Below are 15722 nucleotides of genomic sequence, written 5' to 3'. Positions count from 1 at the left end.
AATACTGATTTACATCATTAAATTAAAGTGTTAATAATAACTGCCACAACTAATAATAAATGTCATAACTACTAAAGTAATTGTATATAACCAGTAACCAACCAGCACAAACATCCTAGTTTCTTCACAGAAGCTAAAACACCATACATCACTTTATGAAGTTCTAGGAACATATTATAGAGACTTCCAGGATGTATTGCATGTTCCATTGGATACATTTTTAAACCCTTCCGATTTCAGTTGTACGGTTTTCTTTTACAATGGGGTTCCTTGTCCAATGTATAAGGGAATTGCCTACCTGTTTCCTCCTCCTCTGCTGACCTTTTTCTTTATCAAGCAATTTTAGTAAATAATTAGCAATAAAATATAACATTTATTCCGTAACAAATTACAGCATAAAATTACAAAGTACACCCTTTTTTATATTTAGCCTATTTTCTTCAAAATCAAGCTTTTTTTTGTTTACATGATTAGCATTGTCTACTCTTCCAGCGTTTTCTTTCTCACTCTGACTAGTTTCCAGTCCAGTGTTAGTTTACTTTGCTTCTGTGTCATACTTTGTTCCTATTTTTATTGTTACTCTCTTTCTTTCATAGTCACAATTCAAAACTTTTTTTCCTAACTTTTTTTTTTTTTTTTTTACTTTTTTGTAAGCAACTTTATTATAAAACAACAGCATGTATTTTGCCAATAATAAGCACATTTTTTTTCTACATTTTCAGTTGCTTAGTAGGCTTTTTATTACAGTTACTGTTGTAAGCAATTATTTTGTAAATGAATAGCTTATAGCACTTATATAGAAATTTAGAGTTTAAAGTACATCTGCAGAAGCATGAATTTTTACATTTTCAATACAGAAATTTACAGTTTATAGCGCATCTCCAAAAACCTGAGTTTTTACATTTTCAATACAGAAATTTACAGTTTATAGCGCATCTCCAGAAACATGAGTTTTTACATTTTCAACAAAGGTGACCAAACCTGTTCGATGACATTCCCCCCAGTAGTATATTTTAGTGGGTCACTAGCAGACATTGATAACCAAACAATGAAAGAAATCCATATATGTTTTCTTTAGGTTTATGGGTGGCTATTTATGTTTGGGAGCTGGGCAGCTACCATAACTGCTGAGAGCGAAACATACATTCCTCGATTTTCATCCAATTCTTGTGACCCAACAGAAATTTTAACCTTGGGTGGCTCTGCCAACACTACCTAGCTTGACAAACTTGGGTTGAGAAGCTAGTTGAACATGGACTACACAGCCAATCAGCTGTAGTCTCTGTTCAGGTATTTCTGAAAGCTGTGGGTGGCAGCTGTCAGAATACAATAGCCTGCAGGGGAGATTCATTCACCCATGCTGTTTAGAATCTATAGATTTCTTTTGTTCAACACAGAAGAAATCTATATGCATAAGGGAGGTCCTAATGTACTTGCACATCCAACCTCTCTCCAATCTTTGTGGTGGTCCTTAGAGTGGAACACACATCTTATGAACAATACATTTTATACAATGTAACTGTACACTTTGACTGTGAAAAGATGTTGCCAAGTCATTGTCGCATGTATGATCTCAAATGTCTGCAATAATGCATGCTTTTACTTACATTTTGTTAATGACTGTACGAGTTTTCTGTGTCTAATATGCATATTCATGACAGTGTTGTTACACTACTATTATAAAACGCCTTGTGTGCCTTTGACTTATCCTATGGGTGTGTACCTTTAGACAATATATAATTATGTATATGGCTTTAGCTTTTTTTCCCCATCTACCTCATTGTTCTTGAATAGCATAAGTCTTCTCTTAGTCAGCTAAAGTGATCACTCATACTGTAAGTGTTTAGGTACATGTTGTACTTTTTCTGTCTAAGTCCATCCAGTTTTTGGAACAAAAATACATTTTATGCTAAATAAACATGCCACTGATATAAGTGGTTTGATTGCAATGTAATAAAAATAGAATAGGAAGCTTATTCAATTATGTTTACTGGGGAGATGTTAGAAAGCATTAAAGCTGGTCTCCTGGCAGATATAAAAACATATGTAAGAGGAAACTCTGCACTTAGATGCAAGGCTGCATTTACACCTGAGCGTAGTGTCTTTGAGCGTTTTCCAGCATTTTTATGTGTGATTTTGGTGCGTTTTTATGCGTGTTTTTTTTATTGGAGAAAACTATCATCTGTTGCATTATTTTCTGCTAGGTATTTCAGCTTTTTTAGCTTTTCCATTAACATTTATTTATTTTTTCATTAATATTATTAATTTATTATTGTTTTTTTTTTTTCATTAGGGTAAGGGGTTAGAGTTAAGGTTAGGGTTAGGTTAGGCTTAGGATTAGGGGTTAGGGTTATTTAATATGTATTTGTTTATTTTGTTAAGTTAGGGTGGTAATGCTACTACTACTACTACTACTACTAATAATAATAATAATAATAATAGTAAATTAGTAAATAAATGTAAAATAAATACACAAGTAAATAAAAAATAATCATACATAGATAATAAAATAAATTAGTGAATGAATACTAAGTAATAATAAATAAATAATTAGCCCCTAACCTTAACTTTAACCCTTAAAACATAAAATAAAATAATAATAATAAAATAATAATAAATAACGAAACACCCTAACCCTAACACAAAATAAATACATTATTATTATTATTATTATTATTATTAGTAGTAGTAGTAGTAGTAAAAATGTTTATTCAGGTTTGGGTGTTTACTTTATATTATTATTTTATTATTGTTTTATTATTAATAATTAATAATATTAATCATTTATTTAATTTTTTTATAAGGTTAGAGGTTAATTATTATTTATGTATTAATACATATTATTAGTATATTTTTTTTATTTATTTATGTTAATTTTTAGTTATTTGTGTATTTATTTTCCATTTATTTATTCATATAATAATACTATCTTATTTTTGTAGTTTTTTTCATTTGAGCAGAAAATCGAGCAAAAATGTGTGAATGCACACAAAAACACGCAAATGATGCATTTTTATTAATTTCTATGGGAATAAAAACGTGCCAGAAAGGTTTATATCTGCTCGATTCTAGCTACAAAAAAAAAAAAAAAACTCCAGAACTTTTTTGAGTTTCAGGCGACTTGGAGTGGAGATGTGAACCATCCCCATAGAAAATAATTGATTTTTTTCTCCTGCAGCGTTTTGGAGCTTTGAGCTTCAAGCTACAAAATGCTAAGATGTGAATAGGGCCTCAATGTAAGTGAAAATACAGCAGCTGACACCATGGGCATTAATACTAAATTAAAACATAAACAATAATAAAAATGTGTACAGCGCTATAAATAATTGCAAAGAATTATATAAACATTATTGAGTGCAAACCTCAAATCCCATAAGTCCCCGTTCACACTGGGGCGACCTGTGAGGCGACCTGGTCGCTCCGACTTAGAAAAAGGGTCCGGAGCTTCTTTGGGGCAACCCGGAGCGACTGTCATGGACTTCAATGTTATGAAGTCCGTGCTGGCCGCTCCGAGGTCACCCCGGGAAATCGGATCGCCCCAGTGTGAACGGGGCCTAAAAGGTGCAAGTCATATCACCACCAAAACATATAAAGTGAAAATGTTTATCCAATTATAAAAAAAAATTCCCCTAAAAAATGTGTGTAAACAGTCCACCACAACAAGTGCATATATCTGTCAGAATTTGCGGGGTTTTTTTTGTTCACCCACCTCTTGAGGATTGACCACAAGTTCTCAATGGGATTAGGGTGTGGGAAGTTTCCTGGCCATGGATCCACAATGTCAATGTTTTGTTCCCCAAGCCACTTAGTTATCACTTTTGCCCTATGGCAAGGTGCTCCATCATGCTTTAAAAGGCATTGTTCATCACCAAACTGTTCTTTGACGGTTGGGAAAAGTTGCTCTCGGAGGATGTTTTTGCACAATTCTTTATTCATGGCTGTGTTCTTAGGCAAAATTGTGAGTGAGTCCACTCCCTTGGCTGAGAGGCAACCCCACACATGAATGGTCTCAGGATGCTTTACTGTTGGCATGACACAGGACTGAGGGTAGCGCTCACCTTTTCTTCTCCAGACAAGGGTTTTTCCGGATGTCCCAAAAAATCAGAAAGGGGATTCATCAGCGAAAAGGACTTTACCCCAGTCCTCAGCAGTCCAATTCCTGTACCTTTTGCAGAATATCAGTCTATTCTTGATGTTTTCCTAGAGAGAAGAGGCTTTTTTGCTGCCAGGCCATCCTCCACAAGCCTTCACCTCATTGTGCATTCAGATGCACTCACACTTGCCTGCTGCCAATCCTGAGCAAGCTCTGCACTGGTGGTGCCCCGATCCCACAGCTGAATCAACAGTAGGAGATGGTCCTGGCGCTTGCTGGACTTTCTTGGGCTCCCTGAAGCCTTCTTCACAAATGCAGTGGAAATGTTTTTTTTTTTTTTTTATGGGAATAAGTTCATTCTCATGGCAAAGAGGGACTTTGCAGTTAATTGCAATTCATCTGATCACTCTTCCTATCATTCTGGAGTATATGCAAATTTCCATCATAAAAAACAAAGCAGCAGACTTTGTGCAAATTAATATTTGTTTAATTCTCCAAACTTTTTGCCATGGCTGTACAAGTTAAGCTGGGTACACACTCTTAAAATTTCAAACAAAAATTTGTATGAAAATTCTTCCTAAAATCTTTACAAAAATTATCAGAACATTCAAATCTTGTTCAAAAGTAGTTCAAGATTTTGTTTGCTTTTAATGTTCAATTTTGGAATGAATGGACTTTCCCAAAAGAAAACCACATACCCTGTGTAAGGGATTAGCTCGGTGGTAGGCGTGGATGACCCCTTGGGGAGTGCGTTTTCACAAGAAGATAGCCGAGAAGTGCTTGCAAACAACAGTTTGGTTTATTAATGCATTTTTCTTCACCAGACTGCAAGCGTCCAAAACAGCAAAATAAAATAAAAGACAAAATAAATCCTTGCCTCTGTGGGCGGCTACCTTCTCACACTGGAGTCTTCAGTCTTACTTAATTTCCCCTTCACACAGGAAATGTCCATTGGTTTCTTTTCACCTAGAAACAATCCAAGACCTCACTTCGAGTAGTCTTCACACTTGTTTACCCTCCTTAGTGCACATCACTTCAGTGGGTCTTCTCCCATGCTCACCAGCTTGTCGGGAGGCACTCATCCGTCTGTCCTCCTCTCCCAGCCCACACGGCGACAGGAGGCAGCAGTCCTTCTCCCAGGCTTCCTCAGCGTCGGGAGGCACACATCTGTCTGTCCTCCTCTCCCAGCCCACACGGCGACAGGAGGCAGCAGTCCTTCTCCCAGGCTTCCTCAGCGTCGGGAGGCACACATCTGTCTGTCCTCCTCTCCCAGCCCACACGGCGACAGGAGGCAGCAATCAATAGGACTTCCTTTGGACAAATTATAGAGGCCTTCATTTCCTCATTCTGAACAGCTGAAGTCTGTTCAACTTCCTGCTGGCTAGCTCTGTAGCCAACACCCTATAGTAATTGGTGAACTTTCTAAATCAGGTGGAAATGTATCTCCTGCCTGTGACTACATTCCCAGATTTACCTGACTTCCTGTCACATACCCCCCCCCTCTTGTTTCAACCCTAGGGTTGGGACACAGATTTCCAGACACGCATGTGTCAGGCACTTCTCTTGACTCTCACTGATAAGCCTCCTAGTATCCTCAAGCTTCCGGATGAAACTGTTTCTGTCATCTTCATTGACAGATTTCTCATAAATGTCACACAGTTTGTCTCTCATCTCATATACACATTCCCCAACTGCATTTTTAGCATCATTGCGCTTCTTCTCAAGTTTCTCTTGCATACAAGTTTGTCCTATCCGCCATGGAGGACCGTGATCCATAGGCAACTCAATTGGGCTAGTCTTAATGTTTTCAAAATTCTTGAGCCGCCTCTCTCTGCAATCCATAAATGTTTTCCACAAAACTTTGAGAACCTCTGCTTCACTAAGCTTTGTTCCAAGTAGGGACTCTTGACGTCCCTCTGTGACTTGAGTTGCCTCTCCATACAGCTGTACACAATCATTGACTCTTTGTTTCTTGAGCTTCGCTTGCTCTAAGATGCTGTGCAGAGGGCCTTCCATTTGCCACTACAGGCTGTCACACATTTCTTCAAAATGACCCCTGTTCATTTTTCCAGCGACATCATCAACTTTCCTTCCACCAACATATGGGTCAAAGGCAACAACACAGTTGAACCCAGCGATCTGGGTGGTATCCATTATAGACCTCCTCTCTACATCAGTGAAGAAGCATGGAACTGCAACACATTCTTTTACAGGTTTCTTCAATGCACTTTCTGCTGAACTATTTGACCGCTCAAGGTCACCTAGTTCCTTTTCTCTATCTGAATTCCACATGGAATGTATCTCAAGATCACGATCAAACTTCTGCCACCTGTCTTTCACCAGTTCCATTTTGGAAATATTCCCTGAAAGGCACTTGAAATTCATTTGCTTCACGTTTTCATCAACAGCCTTAGTTTTCTCCACTAGGTGGCGTTTGCTTTTTTCTCCCAGATTTATATCACTTGCCTTAGTTTTCTCCGCTTTAGTTTTCTCCACTAGGTTTTCAGCCTGAACTGAGAAATCATCACATTTCTTACCCAGCTCCTTTGTTTGCTGAAGTTCTAATGATACATTTTCTAATGCTTGAAGTTTTTGAAGGAACGGTTTATTCCAAAGGGGTGATTCAAGCCACATGTCATCACATTTCTGAGGCTCACTCAGGACAGACCCCAAAACTCTGATCCTTTTAAAAACTGCATCAGGCACACTATCCCCTCTTTGGGACAGATCCTCTGTTGCCTGTAATTCCTCTTCCAGTTCCTGCAACGGAATCTTCATCTCTTCTACTTGCTGTTCTAAGGCTCGCTTAGACTCTTCTAGCTCCTGAAAGCTTTTCACAACATCATCCTTGGAGCTGACCAAACCTTCCATCTCTGTACGCAGCTGTTTGTTAACTCTTTCTAGTTCAGCCTTACACTCTAGAGCTTCCTCCAAGGAGCGAGCCAAGAACAGGGCTTTGCTCTCGTTATCACGCGCCTCCGTTTTTGCACGGTCGCGTTCTTCTGCATATTTTGCAGACACAGTCCTCTCCTCACCAAGCATCTGATCAAACTTCTTTTTCACATCTTCAACACACTCTAATGAACCAACGCTTTCTTCCATGCGTTTTTTCATATCCGCTATCTGAGCTTGCAATGTTGCGACTTGCTCTGATAGGTTTTTCTTTGCTTCCTCCTCCTCTTTTAATTGTTCCAGGAAGCCATTTTTCTCATCTTCCATTTGTTTGAGCTTTGTGCTAAAACTCAGCCTTTGACACCTCTCTTCCTGTAAGAGTTCCTGCGTGTCGTGCATCTGCGATTCCAAGATAGAGAAATCCTTGGCAATTTTTCTAGATTTGCTGTCTGCTTGAGAAAGCTGATTTGTGACATTGTCCAACTCAACCTGCAGTTGGTTTGCTTTCTCTGACAGCTTAGCACACAATCGGTCACCTTCTGACACCTTGACTTGCGATTCCTGCAGCTGTGCCTCTACTTTTTTCCTCTTATGTTCACAATCTCCTTTTCCCTGCATAAGAGCCTTCACCTCATTGGCTAGTTTCTGGGAATGAGACTGTAATTCTGCCACACAGGCTTCTTTCTCCTTTAACTGCTGCTGGAAACGTTGGGCTTCACCTTTCCAACTTTCACAGTCTGCACGTAATTCATCTACCACATTGCTCAAAGTGGTGAGCTCATACACAGTACTCAGTAATTTAGCCTCTCTTTCACTTTTCTCGTTGTCGCTGAGAGACAATGTCGTTTTCAGAGCAACATTCTGTTCCTGCACCCCCTGCAGGTCTATTTTTGTAGCTTCCAAACACTGAAGACTTTTTTCCAGCTGATTACGCAACTCCAACATTTCACACATACTTTGCTTCTGCAAAGTCTGAATTTCAATTTCCTTTTCCATGAGGATGGTATCTTTCTCCTTTATAGTGTCTTGACGTTTTTGCAACTCGACCAAAAGAAGAGCAGTGGTTTCTTCCCACTGTGACACATGAGACTTGAGTAGTTCATTCGTTTCCTGCAAGTTTCTATGCTCCATCTTAAGCAATTCCAAGGCTTGTTCCTTTTCTTCCATTTTCCGTTGCAAGGCATCCAACTCAGCCCTGCACACATACTCGGTTTCCTCCAAACCGATGGCCTCCATTGGCTGCTGGCGTCTCTGTTTCCAGCCTGCCATGCTCTCTTGGTGAGCCTTTTGTTGAGCTGCAAAGCTCCGCTGTTTCAGCATCTCCCCCATTTTGAGTTTATTTTTCATCTGAGCACACTGCGTCTCCATAGCAGTTTCATCAGTGTTGCTAGGGACAACAACCTTCCTCTTTAGTAGACTCTCTTTAGGCATGGATGGGGCTCGTTCAGACAGTAACATCCCCTCCATCCATAGAATCCGGTCTCTCATTTCATCTATCTTTGCATTTTTCAGACGTTTTGATCGCCCCATCTTCATTTACTCCACAATAAATTTTTCACAGTCCAGCAAAAAATTTTGAGACCACTGTCCCTTTAAACTAGTCGTTTTTTTCTCTCTCTTGCAAGATCTCTTTTCCTGCGCACACAGTTTGTGCAGTCCCTTGCACCAGACACAACAAAGTTCATCAAAAAATTTTGAGACCGCTGTCTCTTTAAAACACGTTTTTTTCTCTTTCAGGATCTTCTCTCCTGCACACATAGATTGTGCAATCTCATGCACCAGACAAAGTTCATCAAACATATGCACTTCTTTGCAGGGATCTCTGCTTCTGCCCACTGCATACCTCCACCATATGTGAGGGATTAGCTCGGTGGTAGGCGTGGATGACCCCTTGGGGGGTGCGTTTTCACAAGAAGATAGCCGAGAAGTGCTTGCAAACAACAGTTTGGTTTATTAATGCATTTTTCTTCACCAGACTGCAAGTGTCCAAAACAGCAAAATAAAATAAAAGACAAAATAAATCCTTGCCTCTGTGGGCGGCTACCTTCTCACACTGGAACCTACCTAAGAGTCTGTCCCCAACCTACTGTTGGGCAGACTTTGCTGATCCTACAGCAGACCATCAATAGTTCATTTATAATCTCTTCACACAGCAAACAGTTCATTTAACATGTCCCTTTTCCTCTTCATATGGAACATGTCCCTTTGTTTTCTCTCCACATAGAAAAACAGTCCATGTCCTCACCTTTGAGAAGTCTTCAGTCTTACTTAATTTCCCCTTCACACAGGAAATGTCCATTGGTTTCTTTTCACCTAGAAACGATCCAAGACCTCACTTCGAGTAGTCTTCACACTTGTTTACCCTCCTTAGCGCACATCACTTCAGGGGGTCTTCTCCCATGCTCACCAGCTTGTTGGGAGGCACTCATCTGTCTGTCCTCCTCTCCCAGCCCACACGGCGACAGGAGGCAGCAGTCCTTCTCCCAGGCTTCCTCAGCGTCGGGAGGCACACATCTGTCTGTCCTCCTCTCCCAGCCCACACGGCGACAGGAGGCAGCAGTCCTTCTCCCAGGCTTCCTCAGCGTCGGGAGGCACACATCTGTCTGTCCTCCTCTCCCAGCCCACACGGCGACAGGAGGCAGCAATCAATAGGACTTCCTTTGGACAAATTATAGAGGCCTTCATTTCCTCATTCTGAACAGCTGAAGTCTGTTCAACTTCCTGCTGGCTAGCTCTGTAGCCAACACCCTATAGTAATTGGTGAACTTTCTAAATCAGGTGGAAATGTATCTCCTGCCTGTGACTACATTCCCAGATTTACCTGACTTCCTGTCACACCTGTTAGACATTCATGCGAGAGAAAAATTTCCCATTCTGCTCTTTCAAGTTTTTCTCGTCACTGTCGAAAGTGTACATCGATTTGACCAAACTAATGATTGGAAAAACAAAGCGTTCTTACAACATTCTTTACTTTAGTATCTCTTTAAAACTACGAATGGCTATTTCAGTGTGCATCAAGTGTGCATGTTACAGTATTCGAAAAGGCATACTTACTAAAACAAATGTCCACATTTCCTCAGTTTCCTCTTTATTTTTACCAGAATCATACGTTTCTAGCAAATGTTTTTTTTACCATGACTGTACTACATTTCTCTTATTACTTGAAGTCACAAATATGAGCAAAACCAATGCTATGGTTTTCACAGAAAATTTATCTTTTATATTTTCTTTATTTTCTTAAAGGTTGGCCAAGACATCTGAATTCTTTAGAAACATATGAAGATTTTTCCGCTATTCCATCCAGCAATGATGAACTTTCAAATTCTTCTGATATTGAAGAAGAAACCACTAATTCCAAAGTAATAATTATTTTGTACTCTATATTCCCAAGGCTACATGTGCTTTTTTCTTTTTATATAAATGTTTTTTGTCTTTTGCATTACCCATCCAACAAATTTATTCTTGTTTATTTACTATTTCAGGGGTCAAAGCTTTTCTCAGTGGGAAGCAGTTTTGAAACATGTTCACCTAGCACGTTTTCCCTCAAAGAGGGGGATGTAGTATATTTTATACAGTGCGGAGAGAACGGACAGTGGTGAGTTGTTCAGTAATGTGCTGCAGTCAGTTGTTATGGGGTGGATTACTGTAAAACAGCTGGAATATCTTTCTTTGGTATTTACCCAAGCAAACGTTATTTTTGAAAAAATAGTGTGTAAAAAACTGTGGGAATTGTCATTATTTAAAAAATATGTATTTTGGCTTTATTTAATGTAAACATTAATTCCTATACATGCAAATTGATACCTCCTGTGCTGCTATAATCCCTAAACCAACAGAATAAAAGTAAATAAAGTCTATCAAGCCAACACTCTAATGTGATTCCCACATTTAAAAAACATAAATCGTTTTTCATGCAACGTTGCACTAAAATTGATTTAATTCTTTTACAGAGTGTTCCATTATTGATGAATTTTTGATGCGTTTTTACATGCCTTTTGTAGGTTTATGTTTTTTTTTCAACAGAGTCCATAACAAACTGCGAATAGCTGGCTGCTAAGGAGCAGGCCAGGAAGCTGGTCGCCATGTCCTTAGCAACTGATGAGTCATAAGCTGAATGAACAGCTGAATGTAAAAACAAGAATTTGCAGCAAAACAAAAAAAAAAAGGGATAAAAAAGTGGTGTGGGTCCCCCACCCACAAATTCATACCAGGTCCTTTGGGTCTGCTATGGATTTTGAGGGAAACCCCATGCCAAAGGTTATAAAAAAATTGTGTGGGGTCCCCCCCATAATCAATACCAAACCATTATCCGAGCATGGAGCCGGCAGGTCAGGAAAGGGAGGGGATGAGCAAGTGCCCCCCACCCCCCCTCCCAACTATACCAAGCCACATGCTCTCAACATAGGGGGGGTGCTTTGGGGTGGGGGGAGCTCTGCCCCCCACCCCAAAGCACCTTGTCCTTATGTTGATGGGGACAAGGGCCTCTTCCCCACAACCCTGGGGGGCCCTCAGATCCCACCCCCTCTATGTGAATGAGTATGGGGTACATAGCCCCCTACCCATTCACCAAAAAAGTGTAAAAAGTGAGTAAAGACACAACAGTTTTTGACAAGTCCTTTATTAAAAAATAAAAAACAATGTCCCCCGATGTAGATCCATCCTCAATCACGACTCCCACACCACCGCCAACCTGAAAAAAAAAGAGAATAAAAGCTCTGCTCCTATTGTCTGCCTGCTCTGCCATCTGATTTGTCTTAAACAGGGACTACTAGTAAATTTAACTGTGCTAGGTGGTAACTAACCTGGCTAATTTATAGTCTTTATGATCAGTTGGATTTTCCCCTAAGTTTATGTATAGCTGTGGCTCCTCCCTTTTGCCAGTACATGTCACTGGTACCCTTGTCATTAGTATACTGAGCTGCAGTGAAGCTAGGTATCAATATGCATACTTTTCTCAGACAATCAGTAGGAGGTCCTCTGGCCACTGAGCATGCTGGGAAATAGTATAAATATTAGGGGAGGTCAAGTGATCGGGTCCTCCCACCCAGGCCTTGGTCTGGTGTGGATGTGTGAGGAACAGTTGCATTGAGTAGACCTGAAGCCTAAGGCCTGGCCATGTGCTTAAGGATCTGCAAGGGATATCCTGCTTATGGACTGGAGGCATAAAGGAAAGGATGGAGACTTGAAAAGGAAGTACCAGGAGTTATTTTGCCATTGATCGGGGAACCGTGGAGTGCCTGGGAAAGAGTCCTTTTTCAATTGCTATAAAAGACAGGTGCAGTACAGATTGCTATTTTTTTTCTAAGGAGTCTGCTGGTCTGCTAGCCTGCTGCTTTATTTGACTAAGGGTGTCCTGTGCCTTACCCCTCTCTCCCTGAATTGTTTGCTGTTCTGAGCAATAAACACATTTTTGTTCCAGCATAAAAGTGGCTGGAACTCATCTTTCAACATTGTACACCACCTACCATGCTTAGTAACCTGCACCCTGAAGTGAAATATCAGCCCTCCTTACTGTCTCTGGGGGTTGCCACCATGCCACGCGCTGGAAAAGCGCACCAACTGGACCTGCATAGAGGTGAACCTAGGATAAAGACCAAATAGAGTGCAGATCTATAAGTTTTTATTTTAAAGGAAACCTCATTCTACGTTTTTCTGCCTAAATTAAAGTTCTGATCCCTTATTGGAGTCTTCCATCATCTGACTTCCAGGAACAATGCAAGTTCAAAAACAGTGAACACAGCTTCAAGCATGTCTCATGTATTGGTGCTTTCACAGTGGTGGGCCAAGAAAATATGGCTGCAGGGTTGTAAAAATGTTACCTGTTATAGAAATATTTGTACTTGAATTTATAAATTACTTTTATGTGATTATTCTTCTCAGAAATATAATTTTTTGAGACTCCCTGATAGGTCCAAAGTAAAGCATAGTATTTTTATCACAAAATGTCACATTTTTTATCACAAATCTAAAAAACAAGAGGTGTAGTCCTCATTTAAGGATTGCAGGTGGAGTACCCCTTTATAATCAAGTTGCTGCAGAGCTGTTTTTATGATATCATGTAGATACTTTCTGTTTTATACTAAAACTATAATGCTTTTGGTTCCATTATTTATACATTTTCAAACTGATATCTACAGTATATATATATATATATGTATACACTGTATATTTTCTTTTTTGACAATATATGCACATGTCTTTGGTTTACAAATAAACATCTAATTCGTGACAAAGGATTCCCAAAATACTATGGGTCAGCTAAAGAGGTGACACTGCAGTAGCTGCCTGCTTCGTGGCTTGCTTTGTCTGTATCTTACTTTGAAACCTCACATGCATACATTCAATAAAAGATGAGTAAGGCTTCATGCACATTGAGCTTAAAAAATGCAATTTTTGGGGTGTTTTTTTCAGCCTGTAAAAGCACCTCTATGTTAGCCTAAGGCAAATAGACTGTGCACTTTGCAAAGTGCAGTTGCTCCAGAGCTTTAATGAGGTAAAGCTTCACTTTGCGAAGAATACCCAATCACATGCAAGGAAAATTGAAAAAATTTATTTTTTGCTTGCACATGATTGGATGATGGAAGTCAGCAGAGCTTCTGCTTATTTACTAAGCTCTGGCACAACTGCATTTTGCAAAGGTCACAGTCTATTTGCCTTTTATAAATCAACTCCTGTGTGTCCCTTAACAGGCTTTTTAGAAGAGGAGCATATACAGGCTTAAAAATAAACCATCACCAGGGCATGGAGAGAACCTGAAAAGCAGAAAATAAACACTAGACGTGCCTATACACATCTAGCGTTTGGGATTTAATGCATTCAGAAGAGAGAATCAAAACACCCTGTGTGCATGAGACCTGTTTTTCCTGTGTGTAAAATCAACATGCGCTATCATGCTCTATAAACAGTAGGCTTTTTAAAACAGAAAAAAAGATAGAGGTCTGCATAGTATTCAAATATACTATATCATATTTTTACTTTTCTTTTGTCCTGACCATACAAATTAAGGGAAAAAAAATATATTTAAATATATAAATACTATACACTATACATTTCATAAGAAGGCGATGCAAGACATCAGTAGAGAACTTGTTGGTTTTATTTTTATCTCCGTCATAATTTACAGTGACTGTTTACTGACAGGTCTACAGAAAGTTTTTCTCTTATTATTTTTTTATTATTTTTAGGTTAGTGAAGGATCCTATATCAAAAAGGAAAGCCTGGGTACCATGTAATATATTGACACCAGCAACATCTACTAATGTATGCCAGAAGGACAACATCACAGGTAATTATGCACATATCAAAGAGCCAATTGCAGCCATTGCATGATTTCTGGACAGGAACAACATGCATGTATTAATACAGCGAAGCAAAGAAAGCCCTTGTATGATGTAGGATTGCTGTGGAAATCACATACATAGATACAATGTGCTGCGAAAATACATTTTCCTAAACAATTGTCACATTTGTATATTCACATCTTAATGGCATATGTACCTTTGGTCATCGCTGACACCCCTAGAGCCTCACTTTTTGTAGAACAATAGAAGGTCAGCTGATAGCTTCCCCCCTTCCTCCAAGATCAGTTAAAGTGGTTGTAAACCCTTCAATATACCCACTGCAGTGACTAGGTGATGCACAGAGATTAAACAAATTCTCCTGCATATGTTGTACCTGTTTATCTGTAGCATTTTTTACAACATTTTTAAACACATAGATCAATAGCTTTTTCTTAGCTCCAGAGGACAGGGGCTGGGAATCTGACCACACACATTGCACAGTATAGAGCACAGAGCTGAGTGTAATCTGAGACCTGAGTGGAGTGAGTGGCCACAACCCCCTCTACACAGTCCTATAGGAAAACATTCACAGCTAAGGCTGTCAATCACCTTCTATGTGCTGTAATAGGGGGACATTACCCAAGACCAGCTTGACTCATACATCTAGGAATGCCATGTCCATTCTTGTATTCCTGCTTACCTGGAATAAAGCAAGCTTTAAAAAGTCAGTTGTAAGTTTGAGGGTTACTTTGCACATTCAGCTTTAGATTTACCAATACTGTGTAATCTGAGGACCTACTTAATCTGTCAAATAGAAGAGAGAAAGGTAAGTGCGTCCCTCTAGCACAGTTAATTACTTTATTAGATAATTAAAACAATGTAGCAATTACACTTGTATTTTTTTAATTTATTGGGGGCACTTAGTACATGGGCATGCTATAATTGTAGCACCCCCCCTGGTTAGACTGCTAGTAAGATTAGGGCCCCTTTCACACAGGATTGTCAGTTTTCAGGTGGACCCTATCTGACGCTCCATGCACCCCTATGGGGCAGCGGATGTCCGCTGACACCCACTGTTATCCGATCTGATCCTGTCTGTGAAATCCAGACGGATGGTAACCCAATTTTACATCCATCTAGAGGATCGGATCGGATGAAAACTGACAGGAGGTCAGTTTTCATCTGATCTCCCCATAAAGGAGAGCGGGGCTCTGGCAGGTCTGTCTCTGCACACTGAGCGGAGAGGGACCTGTCATCCGCCTGCTCAGCGGGAATCAGCGGATCGAACAAAGCGGAGTCCGACAGGCGGAAAGCCCGTAGAAAAGGACCCTAAGGCAAATTTAGTTCTTGGCTCCCCTGTAGCTAGTGGAGCAAAGTTTAATTGCTTTTGGCTGTTCTGGGTTCTGCTGGTTGCAGGCTCAACTTCTTTCCCCTTGTTTCTTTCTTTTTTTTTTTTT

The 15722-nt window shown here is 39.8% G+C and overlaps 1 protein-coding gene across 5 annotated transcripts in view; it reads left to right on the top strand.

The window, feature by feature from the left end:
* MCF2L2 (MCF.2 cell line derived transforming sequence-like 2) overlaps window positions 1-15722 on the top strand; it is a 529158-nt gene that overhangs the window by 483232 nt on the left and 30204 nt on the right. For all 5 annotated transcript variants that reach the window (XM_082251878.1, XM_082251880.1, XM_082251879.1 and 2 more), the window contains 3 exons: window positions 10229-10344; window positions 10468-10580; window positions 14170-14270. In XM_082251878.1, coding sequence (XP_082108004.1) covers window positions 10229-10344; window positions 10468-10580; window positions 14170-14270 — 330 coding nt within the window. The remainder of the gene's footprint in view (window positions 1-10228; window positions 10345-10467; window positions 10581-14169; window positions 14271-15722) is intronic.

This window comes from Pelophylax lessonae (assembly GCF_965119305.1).
Source record: "Pelophylax lessonae genome assembly, chromosome: 3".
Lineage (NCBI taxonomy): Eukaryota > Metazoa > Chordata > Amphibia > Anura > Ranidae > Pelophylax > Pelophylax lessonae.
Note: the sequence above shows the minus strand (reverse complement) of the source record. Positions and strands in the feature narration are given on the sequence as shown.